The sequence below is a fragment of the Cyclopterus lumpus genome, chromosome 16 (genome assembly GCF_009769545.1).
Source record: "Cyclopterus lumpus isolate fCycLum1 chromosome 16, fCycLum1.pri, whole genome shotgun sequence".
In the NCBI taxonomy this organism is placed as follows: domain Eukaryota; kingdom Metazoa; phylum Chordata; class Actinopteri; order Perciformes; family Cyclopteridae; genus Cyclopterus; species Cyclopterus lumpus.
In genome coordinates this window covers 15,788,943-15,807,069 of record NC_046981.1, presented here as the reverse complement: position 1 = coordinate 15,807,069, position 18,127 = coordinate 15,788,943, and the positions used below count along the sequence as shown (strand labels likewise).

The 18,127-nt window shown below is 41.3% G+C and overlaps 2 protein-coding genes across 2 annotated transcripts in view; one reads left to right on the top strand and one right to left on the bottom strand.

Annotated features, from left to right (window-relative positions):
* The window catches only part of iglon5 (IgLON family member 5), a 96,168-nt gene extending 95,677 nt beyond the window's left edge, over positions 1 to 491 (top strand). The window contains exon 8 of the mRNA XM_034553641.1: positions 388 to 491. Within this exon, the coding sequence (XP_034409532.1) occupies positions 388 to 491 (104 nt within the window). The remainder of the gene's footprint in view (positions 1 to 387) is intronic.
* A 12,962-nt stretch (positions 492 to 13,453) lies between these two features.
* The window catches only part of LOC117745303 (free fatty acid receptor 2), a 4,749-nt gene continuing 75 nt past the window's right edge, over positions 13,454 to 18,127 (bottom strand). Inside the window, exon 2 of the mRNA XM_034553535.1 lies at positions 13,454 to 17,045. Within this exon, the coding sequence (XP_034409426.1) occupies positions 15,802 to 16,815 (1,014 nt within the window). The 5' untranslated portion in view covers positions 16,816 to 17,045 and the 3' untranslated portion in view covers positions 13,454 to 15,801. The remainder of the gene's footprint in view (positions 17,046 to 18,127) is intronic.

Below are 18,127 nucleotides of genomic sequence, written 5' to 3'. Positions count from 1 at the left end.
ATTTATACGTATCAAATAGGTGGAACTAATAACATTAATAATGTCTGTCTCCTTGTACTGTGCATGCGGGCTCAGCGGCTTGCCTTCTTGGCCCACGTTTATATAACCGTAATAAACGTTAATAGTCAAACGTCAAAGCTTTAATGAAACATCTTAAGATGGTGCGTGCAATTAATGTGACGCTGTTGGAATACAGGAAATGTAAGTCTAACTTGAAAAAAAAGTCTGCTAGAAAAAGTACAAAAAAATTAAAGGCAATGCTCTTCTTACATGTAAGCTCATTGTGCACCAGGAACGCTTGGAGGTCATTTGTAATAATAATGATTTATTTCTGTGTGTATTCAACGATACCCTCTTCTCTCCTTTGATCCCACTGTTTTCGTGCAGGACCGGGGGCCATCCAGGGGCGAGGGACCGGTCTACATGCAGGGATGAGTGTCGGCGTGTCTGTTTGGGTTTCCCTCTCTGCTCTTCTTCTGCTGAAGCTGTAAAGATCGACCTCCACTTGGAATTGTCCCCAAACGCCCACCCCCTCCCCCCTCTTTCTCTTTCTCTCGCTCTCTCTCTCCCCCTCGACGGAAGGAAGAAGGAAATGAAATTCTTTAATTACGAACCCATCACTGTGAACAAAAAGAATATGCATTATTCCAGGAGCCATTGAATCATTGCATCAAGCACACAACCACATTATTACACCCCCACACCCTCCCCTCTCCCCCAAAACCCCCACTGCCTTGATTCAATTTCGAGGTCAAATTGTCATCATCTCTTCCTCTCTCTCTCTCTCTCTCTCTCTCTCACACATGGTCTGTCTCCCAGCATGCCTTGCAGATTTGTCTGACTTGGTACTTCCCTCCTCACCTTAATTTCCCCCTCATTATTACCACTGGGCCGATGTTGATGGAGAGTGTATATTAACAATTATTGTGTCGGTGATCAATGAGAAAGTAGATAATCAACTGGACGATCATTTATGTAATGACTAATGACTGACCTACAATGTTTGCCTTATGGAAATGATACATAAAATCTCAATATCATGTTGGATATTTATAGAATTATAGTAATAATGTGTTAAAGACGGTAATGTGACCTTTTGAAAAGTGTTCAATTGGTGGCTATGTGGAGTGTCACCCTCTGATCACACACACCTACACTCACCCACATATGTATGGCTTTTTGATTTCAACTGTGTAGCAGTGAAGCTGCTATGAATGATGTCAATGTATGAAATGGTGGGTGGTGACGGTGTCAGTCTTAACTACCCCTTTATGTAATTTTGGGGGTTTATACCAAGGTTTCGCATGTAGACCCCCTCACTACCCAAACCTTTTCAGCCCCCTCCCTCCGCCCTTCTGTTCAACGTGCTCTGTCTAGTCGGCCTTCACATCGCTTTAGCGTTCTCTGCTCCGTGTCACCCCCCCTCCCCCTCACTCCGTCTTCTTCCCCAGTGTAAATATATGCAGTTAAGAGGCCACGCCGGCGACTTTGACTTTCTGAAGCAGTAAGAGACTGTCCAGTGACAACGATATCTTCTGTTTCAAAGCTGCGACTCCATCCTCTTTGTCGCTTGTTGATAGCATGTACCGGTTAGAGATGTTCCTGTTGTGAGTCCACACTCCCTTCACCCCCCGCCCATCCCTCCTTCCCTCCTTCCCTCCTTCCCTGCACTGTGTCTGTTTTACTCTGCAAGGTTACCTGCTCTTACTTTTTTGGTGTTAATAATAGTACAGATGATGATGATGTTAATAAGTATTTGAATAACTATGAATAGTAATTCCATGTGAGAAAAAAAAGAACAAAATCTGATGGTACTGAGCCGTGTGTGGGGAAAAAATGATTTTTTGTACTTTACTCTGAGAAGTCACACACATTGAACAACCACAATGAAAAACATGAAAAATGAAAAAAAGAGACATGTAAAGTTTTCGAAGTGATGTGGTCTATTTTGCCATGACAAGCTTTTTAAAAACACATTTGAAACAGTCTGAGGGATTATTTCAGCCAAGTCCAGAAGCAGTGAATGATGATGTTATTTATAATTTGTAACAGTTTATGTGTTGGACAATCTCTTTTCCATGTGTTTAAAACTGTATCACAGATTTACAGCATATTTGTCCAGCTTTCATAGTGTGTCTCTCTCCAACCAGATAGATAAATGATTTGGATCCATGTCACACTCTGATTGTGGCCGTAAGTCGGTTCTTGTTCGGCCGGACCACAGGGAGATAAAGATGTAATTACCCACTACCTGTGGCTGGCTAAGTGAAGGAGTCGGGGCTCCACCTGTCCCTCCTGCCAGCCAGTGATGGGCCCCATAAATCAAGCTCATACCTGCCACTGACAGGAATCCTCTTCAAGGACAACCTTGGTGCACCAGTCCTCCCTCCAATGTGTACCTGTGACATGCAGGCATGGGCACTACCCCCCCCCCCCCCCCTCACAGCACAAACAGTGGGAGGTAAGCCCATATTTCAATACGGTGGCACTTGTCTCTCTTCTGAAACACTGTTTCCACTCACATGCAGCGACTATATGCAAATTCGCCATAACGAGGCTCCTCGGTGAGATGAGTTTACCCCGCTGAACCCTGACTACTGCGACCTTACAGGGGAATTACTCAGCGTTGAATCAATTGTCTGAATGTGTTCTGTTTGATTTTGTTTCAAACCAGCAATAACCCCTAACTCAACTGTGCTAGAGGTATCAGATATGGTTAAAGCTGTGGTGTAATATCTGAAGAGATGATATTAACAAGGTATATCAAATAAGTCTGTTGTTGTGTGTACAGTACTCTGAAATGATTGTGACGCTCTGTTTAAATGGCCCTTAATCTAAAAAACTACATGTCGTACTCAAAAAGTCTTGCCCTCTGCAATGTAGTCGGGTTGTCTGTGTGACAGAACACACTGTTTGTGCATGCGTCTTGTTGCTCCAAAGGTAATGACGGATTCCATTTCAAGCACAAGAGCAGGTTTTTTGGTCAGTGCTTCTTTTTTCTGTCTCAGTCTCGTTTTCATCCTCTCAGTATCTCAGTCTTTCATGCTGTTTTTTTTCTTGATCTGTTTCCCACTTAAATACTGTACACTGTTCCATGTCAGCGTCCCACTGGGTTTGTCAGTGGCATATAACATCTCTATGTACATAATTTGTCCTTGATGAAGTGAAAAAGAAAAAAAATAGAAGAAAACATCCCAAAAAAGAAAAAAACACGGACAAAAAAATGTGGGATTGAAAAAAAAAGCACGTCAATGTTGGTGTATGGGTGGATTTTGAAAAAAGAAAATGAAAAAAGAAACAAGCAAACATTGTATGTTGTGTTCAGGTTTATGGGTAAAGGGTTCCGATGCGGGGGGTGGGGGGGAATTCAGGCAATATGGCTTGAAATTGTGGAGTGATGATAAACAGAATGTGGGCATTTGTACAAACAAGCAGCTCACAGAATCACGGGTTATGATCTATGTAAATGAATCACACTTCTGGTACGAGTGAGTAGGACTTGTGAGGGTGTGGGGAAGGAGGCAGCAGATCTCTCGGGTGCAGAATTTTGAGGGTAGATGAGGATGCTGTTGAGGGAGCACCCGGTCCAACTGGCCTGTGGGAGGAGACCCTGACAACGCAAATCCAAAAGCTGAGAACCAGAGGGAGATGGGAGGACACTAACCAGACTGTGAACCAGTTAGGGGGAGAAGACAGACAGGCCCTCCTCATTTTGCATTTCCAAACTTGTTCACTGTGGTCTTTCCCAGGAGAAGGTTCACCACACACTCTTTATGGTTGCACTATGTAATATGAACAGCATTAACATAGCCTTGATCGCAAACACAGTCTGGCCTACTTCAAGTGTATGAATAACACCCCGACTGGGGTTCAATGAGTTTACAGTGGTATAAACAAGACGTTCGCTCGGCCTCTAATTACATTTGGCGCACCCTGATGAGAAAGTGTTGATTGGCTCCTGCAGCTGAAGGTTATGATCTGTTTACAGAATCATTGTCAATAAGATGGCACAACGCTTTTATTTTAGAGCGCTCAAGACTAGGACGTAGCGCCAGTTGACAATGTATAATATAAGCATTGTGTTGCACTTTAATAGCCATACTTCTTTTCATGGTCAGATTTGAGTAATTTACACCGGCGGAAAAGGAGGTGAATGTATATAGCTGTAAATAAATGCCCTTTTTTTTGGTTGCTTTTGTTCACATATCAATACAGTGTTTAAACAAGGAGTCAGGTAATTAAGCTCTTCAGAGTGCAAGGAGAGATATCGCACATCGTTTCTGAACTGTTGCAGTAAAACAATGATGGTGCTTTAAAGCCAAGACTGTAGAATGGCAGAAGAAGTGCAAGCCCGGAGAAGGTTTGAATGTCCGTGGCAGGCTCATGCTGTAGCTTCTCCTACAACACCCTCCTGACACGAATCCGATCCCGGACCGACTTTCAATTCTGCATGCAATGGTTAATCAATAAATTTCGACCAAATGGTTTTGGAAGAGAGCAATTTCTCCATGGCCGGCCTTGCCGGGCCCCAAGAAGCTGAATTGATCAAGTGTCTATAGACCAGCCTTAGAACAGAGAGCATAATTCATCATGCCTGATACAAGACACTCCTAATTGCGCATTGATTTTAAACCCTTCTCTGAAACTATTTTGGCAGCTCAGTAAACTATGTGTTCAAAGTCACGGTTCAGATCCAGGGAATGAAGAATTAACCATTTGTTTTTCAAGTCAACCCAGGCTGGTATTTGTTTTGCTACCACCGTACACGCTCGCTGAGCTTTTACCGCAGTTTAGTGCGTGCCATAATGTTACATTACATTTTAGCAGTGGCAGAAATGTAACCTGGATCATTCTGCGGTCGCCAATGTCAGCAGCCATTGACACTTTGTATCCAGAGGCTTATTTCTGAATGTAAAATACACAAAGTTAAGATGTGCAATACAATATTGAGAATTTAAACATAGCAGATCATAATTGAATGAGAAATTGCAAACAATGCTGTACCAGAGTCAGTATACCAAAAGGCTACATACACAGAGTGACAATTATATATGAACGATTATCGTTGCTCTAAATCCCGCGCTCACATCTTTTACAGCAAATGACGCCTAATTCCCATATATTATCCTAATTATTCATTGTTTACCAACCATCTACAGGCTCATTCAGTTCTCATGGGCAAAGTCCATGTTGCAAGTCTATTAAGGCCCAGTACTTTTCCATTACCGCAGCTAATGAGTGCATTAGTATACATCATGTGAGACAGCATTGTGATGACGGAAAGTCTCAGTGAGCATGAGCACACTTCAGGTGCTGGAAATGGCATCCAATTTGTAGATTAAAGAGTCGCATGATAGTTGCAAGATGAAGGTTTAGGTTATTGTTCATTAGATAGATAGATAGATAGATAGATAGATAGATAGATAGATAGATAGATAGATAGATAGATAGATAGATAGATAGATAGATAGATAGATAGATAGATATACGTTTTAATGCTGAGTTTAGTGTTACTATTTTGTTGAGAGTAGATAAATATGTGTTCTGTATATATTTAATACCTCAGCTTGCAGCAGAGATGCCAGGTCACAGAGACGCCAGCCTCACCTTCTTCCTCGCCGCGACCACAGATGACGTCTTGTGAATCACTGACCTCTCTAAGAACAGGAGCGGCGTCTGGCTAATTAACAGCATGCCGCACTCCTCTAGTTGAACAACATTCGCGTGGACCAGGCAACACAATGGAGGCATATTGCCCATCATGTCTCCCCTCGTCATTAAGTCGCCCACCTCACATCTCCGACATAGGAAGAGTCCCATTACTTGGCCCCTCTGCATCACCAGCCCACGCCTGGCATTTTGCTTGTCCGCGCGGTAAATATTGGTTGTGCTGCTGAGGACTGACAGGAGAAACTTGGATTTATTTCACAAGTGACAGCACCAACTGGTGTTTTTTGTGCTGATTTATATTGCGGTTCGGTGTGAGCGGGGCTGTGATGAAGTCACCGATGAGGGCTACAAGTGTCTTATTGCCGTGTTAGGTGAGCTGGAGGCTGGGATACGTGACAGGATGTATGATAGGGGCTGGCCATGTGCTTTGTGCCTCAAGAGGGCAATAACAGTGAACGAACTGCAAGGACCCCTCGCTGCAGAGTAATGGAAAATGTCCCATTTGGAAACTAATAACAAATTGTACCAGAAGAGAACAAACCGTGTATAATTGAGGGAATGAGTTGTCTTAGGTTATAGTGTTGAATGTAGAGCCTATCTCCCTCTCTCCCTTCTTCTCTCTCTCACACTCTCTCCCCTCTACACACACGCACACACATTCCTTTATTCTTCCTGTTCTCCATTTCTTTTTGTATAGAGATAACCTGCAATGGGTCCTGCTCTCCCAACTCTCAGTACTCCAGATTTCCTGCCCACTCTGCCGTTTCTAATATAAATGATGTTAGTGTGTGTGTGTGGGTGGGGGGGGGGGGGGGGGGGGGGGGGCTGCGCACACACACACACACACACACACCACATAACGCAGACCTGAATTACAGACAGTATTCTATTCCATTTCTCAAGATCTCATCAATGTAAAACACTCAAGACAAAAAAAAAACAATGAAAGGAGCAAAACATTTGCCTTCCACCGTGACAGGTGTTCAGTGCTGTGAAGCAATGATTGTACTTCTTTTTGATACGTTTAGTTGCTGAAACGTGTCTACTTCGACTTTTATTTCAGTGTCTTTTTTCTTTCTTCTTTTATTTCAAAATACATGAAGTGGAGTTAAAAATCATATCAAGCGGAGGGAGACAAAAAAATAAAAAATCTGTTTTGTTTTTAAGCGAACTCGCTGTGTGTGGTTTGTTGCTGGAAGCGAGGCTCTCTGTTGGCCCCTGTGGTTGGAAAGGAGCTGAGATCAGGCGAGTTTCTTTAGTTTGCTTTTTGCTTCCTGTTGAGTAAAGAGCCTCTGCTTTTGTTGTGTTTGCAGGTTCATCTCAGAGTTTTGTTCTGTTTTTTATTAAAATGTCTGAATGTTCAATTTGATGAGACTGTCAGAATAAATGGCTCACACCAAACCGCTTGACAACAAATGATTTAAATGCTATGAGGGGGTGATAACTTCATAATAGAATTGATCCGCAGTAATTAACAATCATTAATGTGAAAATGTTAACTAGTTTGTCCATTTTGATTATCACTGTCTGTCATTCGGTTCATGTTAAATTCTCACAGGCAGGAGGAAACTGTCCACTTTGTCATTTATTGTCACTCAAATCGATCATAATTTTCAGGAGCAAATCTGCTGTAATTGATTTATTCATTAATTCAATATTGAAACAATATTGTTAGAGACCCACAAATACCCTTTTTCTGTTTTTTAAGACAACAAGACTTTGACGGATCGAGGTCAACATCGGTAATTATATGTAGCGACTCCAAGTTTCAAAAACATGGTTTCGCTTTGGAGACTAACGTGCTCACGTGAATACTTCTGGGTTCATTGGATCAGTTTTTTTTAACACTATACTGCATGTAAAAACAACTATTTTTCTCCAACACTGCATTGAAATATCATAAAGTGGGCATATCTGTAAAGTTGAGACCCGTGGTTAACTATATAGAACCCACTTTCATTCACATATTTTGATGCGAGAGCTCAAGGAACTTCATAAAAATGCCAGTTTTCCTTCGCCAACATCAAGTCTAACTTGGGAGAAGTATCCCCCTGCAAGCTAGCATAACAAGGTGGGCACCAATGGATTTGTTAGGCCTGTTTTCACATACCAGGATATTAACTCAAGCTTTAGGACTGAGTCTAAAGACAGTATGGGCCAATTTGGTAGGGATATCCAGGGATCTTTAAATCTGTACAGAGAGGATGACTTTATTTAGTCTGGGCAGGGGGAATAATAAAGTTGTATTCTATTGTAAATCCTGTGAAACAAGACAACATATAAATAATAATCAATTCAGTTTATTTTGTATAGCCCAATATCACAAATATCAAACTCCCCTCAGAGGGCTTTACAATCTGTACACATACGACATCCCTGTCCCAGGACCTCACATCAGGAAAAACTCCCCCGGGGAGAGGGATCCTCCTCTGTTGCTCTCCTGAAGGTTTCTTCACTTTTTTCCCTGTCAAAGGTTATTTTTGGGGAGTTTTTCCTGATCCGATGTGAGGTCAAAGGTCAGGGATGTCGTATGTGTACAGATTGTAAAGCCCTCTGAGGCAAATTTGTAATTTGTGATATTGGGCAATACAAAATAAACTGAATTGAATTGAATAGAGGTGCCAATTAAAGGCAACACGTATTTAAGCAGCCTTGTTGGGATGGGGTCCAAGAGAGAGGTAGACATCTGTATATTGTTGAAAAACACTTAAATCATGTCGTAAAACCCTCCCAAGAAATATAAGTTTATTTTTATATACATTTGTACTTAGTTAGGTTATATTTTTACTGAGTATTCAATAATACTTTGCATTACTGTTATGTGCAGCTCGACAGGAACACTGGACCCAAACGCCGTCAACGATGGAAAAGCAACTTTATTGCTAAACAGGATTCCAAAAACAGGCTTCAAAAAACCAGGATACAAAACATGCACACAAGATCTTCCACGATCTAGACAAGACGAACCGACCAAGGGGAATGACATGAACAGGACTTAAATACAGAGGGCTGGTGCAGGTGATTGGACACAGGAGGAAACAATCAGGAACAGGGCAAACAATCACAGGGACAGGAAGTGAAGAGAAACAGAGGACAAGAAAGACAAGGACTTCAAAATAAGACAGGAAACACGAAACAACACTACAGATCCTGACAATTACAGGTAAATTGAATGTTATTTCGTAAGTACATAAAGTTTGGGCTGTATTCATTGGATATGTTGGACTTGAAAAGGTGACATTGACTTTTACCAATACGGTGAAGCTTTTTTAAGAACAATGTATTCACATTCTCTGTTGCTGCTCTCTTATTTGGAATAATTCCCTGTTGAAAGAAATAAGACTGCATTGTTTCAGATGGCTCTCACTTGTCTCTGTTTTTAAAGCCCCTTGACTTACAGACAGCAAAGTAATGCATTACGTGATCCCCCCTCACGTGGTTGCAATCGCAGTGTTTCTACCAAATGGCTTTCCATCGTTTTCAATTCAGATTGAAAAGTTTTAGGCAGACGGTTTTTCCTCAAGTTGAACTCGTCTTTTTAAACTTGCGTGGCATCCTTTGATGACGATGATTGCACCTAGTACCACAAGTCTTCCTCCCCCCGGAGGGCACAGATTTGAATTAATTATACTGTCGCTCATTAAGGCCACTCAGGAAATTCATATTTACAGCTATTGCACAGAAAAAAAGCCAAAATCAAAACAAGAGTTTTTGGAATACATCAGCACATTCGACAATGTACTGCAAATCCTCTGAACTAGAAGACAGAATTTGTTACTTCTCAATCTCAATAATAATGCTACAAATCAAATAGTTTGGATGATGTAAAGGGCGTCTGCATAACTAGTGAAACACAAACCTTTAGAATAATGGCAGCAGCACTTGCTGACTGTTGCACTGTGGTTTCTTTTAGCATGCAGAGAGTGGCTCTTTATTTGACATTTGTCCTTTTTCTCACCCAGAATCAGGTTTCTTTTGAAGTGTGACCTATTAATGAGCCATCACCTCTAACCATAGAGTGCAACAACAAAATAAGCTGACACCATCATGTTTTAAAGCAAGCTTTCAGACTTTAGACTGCCTGAGAAATTATTGCACCACTCAAGACTGGAGTGAGGAACAACAGCAGCATGTCAAAAACACCTCACCTGTGTTTGCTTCTGTTGCTGGCGGGCCAGGTACCAGGTGAGTCCGAATCCAGGTCAGTTATGTGTAGGCTTTGTACACACTGTCATCCAAGGTTTGATCTTTGTTAGGCTTGTTTTTTCCTTGCTTTGACATGTGTAATTAAATAGCATATATTGTCATGATAAAAAGTAAGAAGGTTGAGAGACGCAACCAGTTTTTTTTGACCAGTTTTGTGTTTGCTGGTCTTCTCCTTCATCTGCACTCTGAGTGTTTTGCTTATCTTATCTGCATTCATCATCGCACTTAATAATCACTTCATCACACTGACAAGCCGTCGCCACAATCAAACAGATACTCCAAAGCTGTTGGACTCTTTTATTTTTACTTGAGAGTGCATTAGTTTTTTGTTTCAGCGGAGAAACAAAACAAAGAGTTCTAAAAAACATGTGTTGTCCGGTTTAAGTTTATTTATCACGTTGGGAGACATTCAATAAGTGTTTGGTGCATTCTCAAATTATACCGAATCGACTTCCAATTTAGTTCTCTGAGTTGTCTGCCTCCCAGGAATACCAAATATACATATAAAGTGTTTGCAGGTTTGCTCTAGACTTTTGTTTAAAGTTCTTCGTGTGACCCGTTTTATTAATGGCTCAGCTGTCTTTGGCCCTGACAGCAACCCCAGAGGGACTGAGGGTGAGACAGCACCCCCCCTCTCTCAACGTGATGCGGGGGGAAACGGCCACCCTGTCCTGTCATTTCAAAGTTGAATCCCTCAAGTACGGGGTTCAGTGGTTCAGGCTGAAGTCCGGAAAGCAGCCCCTCCCAAAGTCACACAGGAGGTCCGTTGTGGAGAAGAATCAAACGTCCTCCTTGGTGATGGCCGAGGTGGCCCTGGAGGATGCTGGCTGGTATTATTGCGAGGTGAACGTCCTGCAGAGAGACCCGGAGTGTGGCAACGGGACCGAGCTGGTTGTCTTGGGTGAGAAACAAATTGTTCGTTTAAAGAAATTCATTAGGGGCGGCTCCGCTCGGGTGATGTTGCCATGTTGCTGGTAATTATGTCTCATTTGTAGAGAGCCACGGTGTTTAGTGGGAGGCAGCTCGATACGAGGGCCGGGGAGGACCATGATTCACCGTAACAGGAACGGCCAGGCTCAATCTATAAAGAAATCAAGCCATGTGAAATTCCCTCAGAGTTCATCTTTTTGCCTGAGCAGTTTCATGACAGATGTAGAAAGAATCACCCCGGCACCGGGTGCAGTGCCTTGTATCGATCTGGCCCAGGGAATTGAAACTCACCAGAAAACAAGGCACGGAGGGATGGCCAAATGATTATGTGGAAATTATTCATGCAGAAGAAAAGCTTCCTTGGAGTTTCTCTGAATGCATTGTTGCATCACCCAAATAACAATCCATACTGCATGTTTATACTTGTTTTATTATTTGTTAATGGTTTTAGTGCAGATCTACACAGTTTTATCCCATTTTAATATTTTGTTTATATTTATTTGACATTAATGGATTTTTTTATATGTTCAAATGTTTTGTACCATCTGCTGAATTACAGCTGTGCAAATGGGAATTATAGTAATTTATAACACTAATTTATCATATAGTGTATGTTTTTGTTTTTGTTATGTAGCCTTCTATTTGACAAAAGTGCATATTTTGCACTTTGCACATACTTTCATTAATGTTTTTTGTTCTTTTCATGAACACATTTTCTCTTAATTTGTCCTTGTTTTTAAATAAATGGCTGCATTATGACTACCACTACACTATTTACTTTTCATATTTCTGGGTTTTTTTTCTGTATTTGGTCTTGATTATTTTCTGCTCCAAGGACCCAATTTTACATCCTGAATTCATCTCATCTGATGTTTTTAACTGTCGTCTTTAGCTCCAAAAATCTGAAAATAGGCAAATGTAGTCTTGCACAAAAGCAAAAGGAAACAAAGTGTTTCAGCCCGAAGATTCCGTGAGAGTTTCTAAGCAAAGAATATTTCTTTATGCACCTAATCCTCCTCCAGGAAAACAAATCCTGTTGCCCATCTCATCACCTGTTTCTCAGTTGGTTACAAATATTGGCATATTATGTCTAAAGTGATTAGTAGTGTCTTATGAACACTTGAAATCTGCTGATTTGTAACCATACGGTTCACGGGCATTTAGGCTGTGTGTGCATTGTTAAGGAGAAGAGCTGAGGAGAGGAAACTTCTCCAAAGAAAGGTCTGTTGAGCATCCTGGGGGTGTACATGAGCAATTACATGCTGCCTTGTTTATATGAATACAAATGAGTATTACTGATGTATATAATATTTATTGATGTAATGTAAATGTTCTTATTGTTTGTGCAATTGGTCACGTATCTGGTTGAAGTACATTTTCTCTCCTACTTTTCTAACTAGTGAGAAAGTCTGTCTTTTGATGATTTTGTATTCATTGTTGTATTCATTTTGTCAGTATGTTATGCACATTATGAGCTTACATATGTTCATACCTGCATTTTGTAATGTTAGCGTGTCAAATCGATTTCTGCAGATTTTTCTGATGAGTATGGATGTTTTTAAGGATGTGTATGAGCTGGGTTTTAATCAACAGCTGGTTCCTGGCTGCTTTATAAGAGGGGTCTCACACACAAACTCTAAGGAAAGCCTAGGGCTGAAACACGTCCGTTTAAACATTAAAAACACTTAATTGAGGTTTTTTTCTTATCCTTTTTTCCACTTCTAGCACCACCTTCTGCTCCCAAGATTTACCTCCAGATTCCCCCCGACCCAAAGACTGGTCAGTGGGCTCTCTTCTGTCTCACTGGGGGATTTCACCCCAGCGAGCTCACCCTCACCTGGACTTACCTGAGCACAGCAGCCAATATCGATCACCTGTCAATCACCAATTGCACCCTTCCTGCGTTCAACCCTCATGGTAACCTGTCTGAACACCTGGATGACGGAGCCTTGCTGTCCTCTGATTGGTTGGTGAACTCCATGCCGACAAGCCACTCAAAGTGTTTCCAGGTGATGGACAACCACAGCCGGGAAGTGTATCTCTTCAGTGTGTTTGTCCTCCCGAAGAAGGAGTCTTTGGAATCAGGGATCACCTTCACTTGCGGAGTGCAGGACCACCCTGCCATGACTACTGTTCTGACTGCCTCCTTCACTTGGGGTAAATAAAAAAGAGCGATCAGTCCATTTCCCAAATATATGATCATGTTTTTACAGTTTGAAATTGGTCAGAATCAGAATCATTTATTGCCATGTACGTTGAACATACAAGGAATTTGACATGGTGAACAAAACAAATATACAAATATAATTAAAACAATAAACATGCAATAATAGATCAATATGGTAAATAACAGAGAGATAACGGTACTTTTAAACAAGTATATATTTTAAAATAAAAGTGGCAAGTGTATTTTAATAAGAGAAGAACAGATGTGTAAGGGTGTTCAAAATACATGCACCGCCTGGGAATTGAACCCAGATCACAAGAATGGGAATCTTGCATGATACCACTACACCAACAGCATGTTTTGCAACATAACAAATTTGACAATAATATGGAAACTATATTTTGCCAACCAGTTTTAAATATATATATATATATATATATATATATATATATATATATGTATTTTTTCTTCTTACAGTTTGGTATGATGTCTCAACACATTATACATCCCTGCTGTAGCAAATGATGAGCACATGTATTTGCATTTATGGGGCAAAGAAAACACCTCTATATTTCCATATAATATTGACCCAGCATCTGAAAGGGATCTGATTTAAACTGCTGAATTAATTATCTGATTTATACAAAGTATAACCTTTAGCTTCAGCCTGCAGTAAACTGTAAATACAACGATGTTACACCTTAGAAAGTTGATAATGTGTTTATGTTATAGACATTATTTAACATTTACATTAAGTTGGAGTCATGTTTTAAAAAAAATGTAAGTCCTTTTTGCTCTCCTGCTGATGGAAATATGTGACGCTTTAACTGTTTGGTGCTGGACCAGTACAGTTGGTTTATCTGACTTATTTTGCAACATTAATGGGTGCAGAATAGTGGGGCAGAATACTGAAAATGAAATAGCCGAAAGACTAAGGATTTTTTAAAAAGCTCAATAGAGCTAAAAGAAACAAAAGATTTTCACAATTCTGTGTGGGTTTATCAATACATGCTATTCCTTTCACATTACAAATAGTAATTAAATGAATTCATACATATTCTGTCACATTAAAAATATTAGTATGAGCAGCTTTAAGTTTCTATGTACACAGACTAATAGCTTTGGCAAATACAGCTGATCAACCCTTATACTGATAGAGGTCTTCATGCCTCCAACCTTGTAGAAAGTGACCAGGATTTCTATAGGAATTCAAGGAAGGAAGTCCATAGGCAACTTCCTTCCTAATAACACAGTCTGTACTGACACAGAGCTCAGGGATGACAGTGCCTCACACACCACAAGTCGCTTGTTTAGTCTTTGCCCCACTTGACTGTTAATGTGGGTCAGACATCGATCATTCCAAGGCAACAGATTGCCTGTAATACTGCATACTTGAACAAATTAATGATTTACCCAATCAATGTTTAAACACCTCTCTCTCCCCCACAAGGAGGCAAATGTCCATCAGCCAGTTCAACCTTCCTGATTTAATTCTGCCGTGCTCAATAACATGATAAGTCAGTGCTAATCAGTGTTTGTCTTTTTTTCTTTTTTTCGCTCTACTTTCCAGATGCCTCCCCTAATGAGCTGATTGTACACTTGAACATTCTAAAGATGTGTCTCCTCTCTGCAATGACCGTCGTCTTTTTATTGGAAGGTAAATTTGAGTAAACCTCTCAGCAAGAGTTACAGGAAGCGGTTAAAAGACCATATTTAATTTATGTGATCCCCCTCTCAACAGCCGCCAGACATTTCTGCATGCAGGGGAAATGATGTCTGCCAGGTGAGTACAATTTTCTCCTCTGCCTTTGGCAAACAAGTCATGTACACGCACACACACACACACACACACACACACACATGGATGCATACACACAGGGCTGTTTTTTTTCTTATTGCCTTATCCCTGTAACCTATCACACAGGAAAAAGTCAACACTGACACAATGACCAATTATTGTCTTCCAGGAAATACAAAATGAAGTGGGAGAGAAAACAAAAAAAGAGCCACCAGTTGTTCAATGCGACTCATCTCAGCCGACCTTTTTACAAACACAAATCCCACAAATCAAGTCCAGAGAGATGCTCAGAAATGAGAATTAAGTGAATGAAACAGTTAATTCTGCACTATGAGTAACTGTGTATAATCTTCTCTCTCTCTCTCTCTCTCTCTCTCTCTCTCTTTGAAAGCCTCTCCCATTTTGAAAACTCTTGCTGTATATTTATGCTTGACTTTCTTTCTGTAAATCAAGGCTGTTTTTCTCTGTAACTCCTTATCACGGCTGCGTACAAAATAGATATATGTTCACAAAAAAGAAAACTGCATATAAGCTGCATGTGTGTTGGTGAGGTCGTACAATAGCTGTGATTCTCATCACACTTGAATCTTCTTCAATGTCTCACACTTCAGTTTACAAACTGACAATGATTCCTGTTCATGGTCAAAGCTGTTCGGAGAGCATGATCTCTTATTGCTGAGAGGTGACGTCCACAGCTGTTGCTTCGATATTGATTTGGCTGGTGCAGCACTCCAAACCACCTGCCTGTATTGAGGTCTTATGAAATCCTGCTCTTATGTGAGAAGTATTTTTCGTTTGAATATGACTGTTCAAAGTGGGCTGTCTCTGTGGCTTGCTCCAACAGACAGGTGTCCTCCTGTGTCTCGTTTCCTAACAGGAAGTTCATCCGAGAGTCAAACAGTATGCTGTCTACGCCGAGTCATTTTCTCACGTGTAAAAACACAAGCATGACATTGATTTCCTGCTTCCAGGGATGAAGAAATAACAAATTAGTGAAGGCAGCTGCTCGTCGCTTTTTTTTTCAGTCTGCTCAGATAGCATTGATCTCGTCTTGTTTGTGTTCCTTATCTATTGCAGTCTTGTTAATCCCTCCACACAAGGCCCAGCGCATGTGACAGGACATGCACCTGTTAAGGCGACTCCTAACCCCTTCCATCAGACTACCCACAGTCTTTCTCACAGCAGAGGAGGAGAAATAGAAAATAAGAGGGTCTAGACAAGCGTTAAAGGTGCTGAACAGCAGGGCTTTGTTTCTCCAGTCGGGACTTTTCCACATAATATAACCGACAATGTGCGAGACGTTATAGGGCCCAAAACACAAAGCGTACACCAGCAGTGTTCCCAAAGCCATGCCAATGGCCCGGAGCCGCCGCCGCCGGTCAATGTGCTGCAGCTTGGACAGAATCCTGATGAAGTTGATGTAGCAGAAACTGCTAATCAAAAAGGGGATGCAGAAAAGTACCACGCAGAGCTCCAGGCGCACAGGAAGGAGGACCTTCAGCTGAGCCTGTGTGAAATTCTCATAGCACACTTCCCTCTGTTCGCCACCAGCGGTGGAGACATTGTGGCCTGAGGTGGCATTTGGGGAGTTGTCAGCGCTAATAAAGGGCACGATGAATACAATGCTGAGGTGGATGAAGGAGAAAATCCAGAAGAAGATGCTGGCGGCGACGGCGTACACTGGTCGCCTCTTCAGGGTGTGCTGGATGGGGAAAGCCACGCCGAGGTAGCGCTCCACGCTGACCGCAGTGAGGAAGAAGGTGCTGTTGTAGATGGTCATGTAGAAGACGAAGCCAGACAGCGGGCAGAGGGGGTAGGGCATGTCCCACAGCATGTTGTTCATCACTTCCTGCATCTTGAAGGGCAGGAAGGCAAGGAAGAGGAGATCGGAGATGGTTAGGTTAAGGAGCAGGATGTCGATCGGCGTGGGTTTCTGCTTCACTTTCTTGCAGAAGGTGTAGAAGGCGAGGACGTTGGCCGGGAACCCCAGCACAAAGGTGATGATGTAGACAGACATACATAGTCCAGTGTGGCACTCCTGCATGGTGGCCTCGGTGTAAGTCAATCGAGGGCGGAGATGTGTCACATTATGTCCTCGACTTTGCACCGCAGCACGGGGGGCGGGGGGGTTGATCCGTCAGGCAGTTAGAACCACAGGAGACGGAGTCTTCTTATTGGGTCAGTGGCCTGGAACAAACCCGGCGAGACAGCGTGGTTTTCCTGTCCCAACTGATAAACCAACGCTCATGGTTTCCTCAAGGGGTTTGAGCTCTGCTGATAAGAGAGAATGGAAGGAGATTACAACACTGCACAGCAGTGTTTCTACCTACTGTCCATTTGACACTTGGTTTAAGAGTGCACTGCTCCACTTTTACATGTTTAGCCTACCAGCTGTAAAACCACAGGAAGAAGGGAGATACACTAATTCTTTTTTCTCTCTATATTGCCTCTTAATTTCCTTCCTATGACCCTACTTCAGCGTTTATTGTGAATCTCAATTAACTCTTGATGAGGAGCCAGTCTTGGCTCCTCATTAAGAGTTAAGAGTTGGTCTGGCGCATGGGTTTGTATACAAACCATAATGCTGTGTTATTGCTTCCTCCGTGTCATAAATACAGAACAGTGATGCTTTTATCATTGACGTCCAGCCCCTGTTTACAGTAAATGCATATTCACTAAACATGTTAAGAAAATGATGACCCTCATAAATGTAATCACTTAACTACACCGGGGAAATGTCTTAATGCTTTAGCTGGTCCAGTGTCACAGCACACTGATCAAAACATCTGTATCCTGGTGATGTGGAAATGTATTATTATTTGCTCTTGTTTTCTCTTTCCCTCTTTCTTTCTCCTTTTCTTTTGTTTTGTATCCTTAAAGTTCTGAATGTCTGTCTTGTTAAGGTATAAAATCTAAATAAATATATAGATAATACATTTTTAAAAAAACTGAAAATATAGTGGATCTTCAAAGAGAAATATATAAAATAAAAAACATATTTATCTTCTTTTTATGAAGGATAAAGACTGACGGAAAATTGTAGAATTGAAAGAAAACAAATAATTCAAGAGAAAATATATGATGTTAGGAAAAGCTACTTTCTTACCCTTTATGCAATGCATCACATAAAAGAGAACAGTGTGAGAAAGAAGCTTAACTCTTATAGTCCAGATTTCTTTTTTGTAAATGACAGAGAGAACTGTGAAGAAATTGTAGAAGTGCTACCTATTTAAGCAACTTTCTTGTCTGCCATTGCATTTTTTCACTTCAAACATTTCAGAAAAACTCTACAAGCTTCCTATTTAATCCTTTCTTAAAAGAAACCACGTCAAGAATAAGAAGTAACTCTTGCTTAC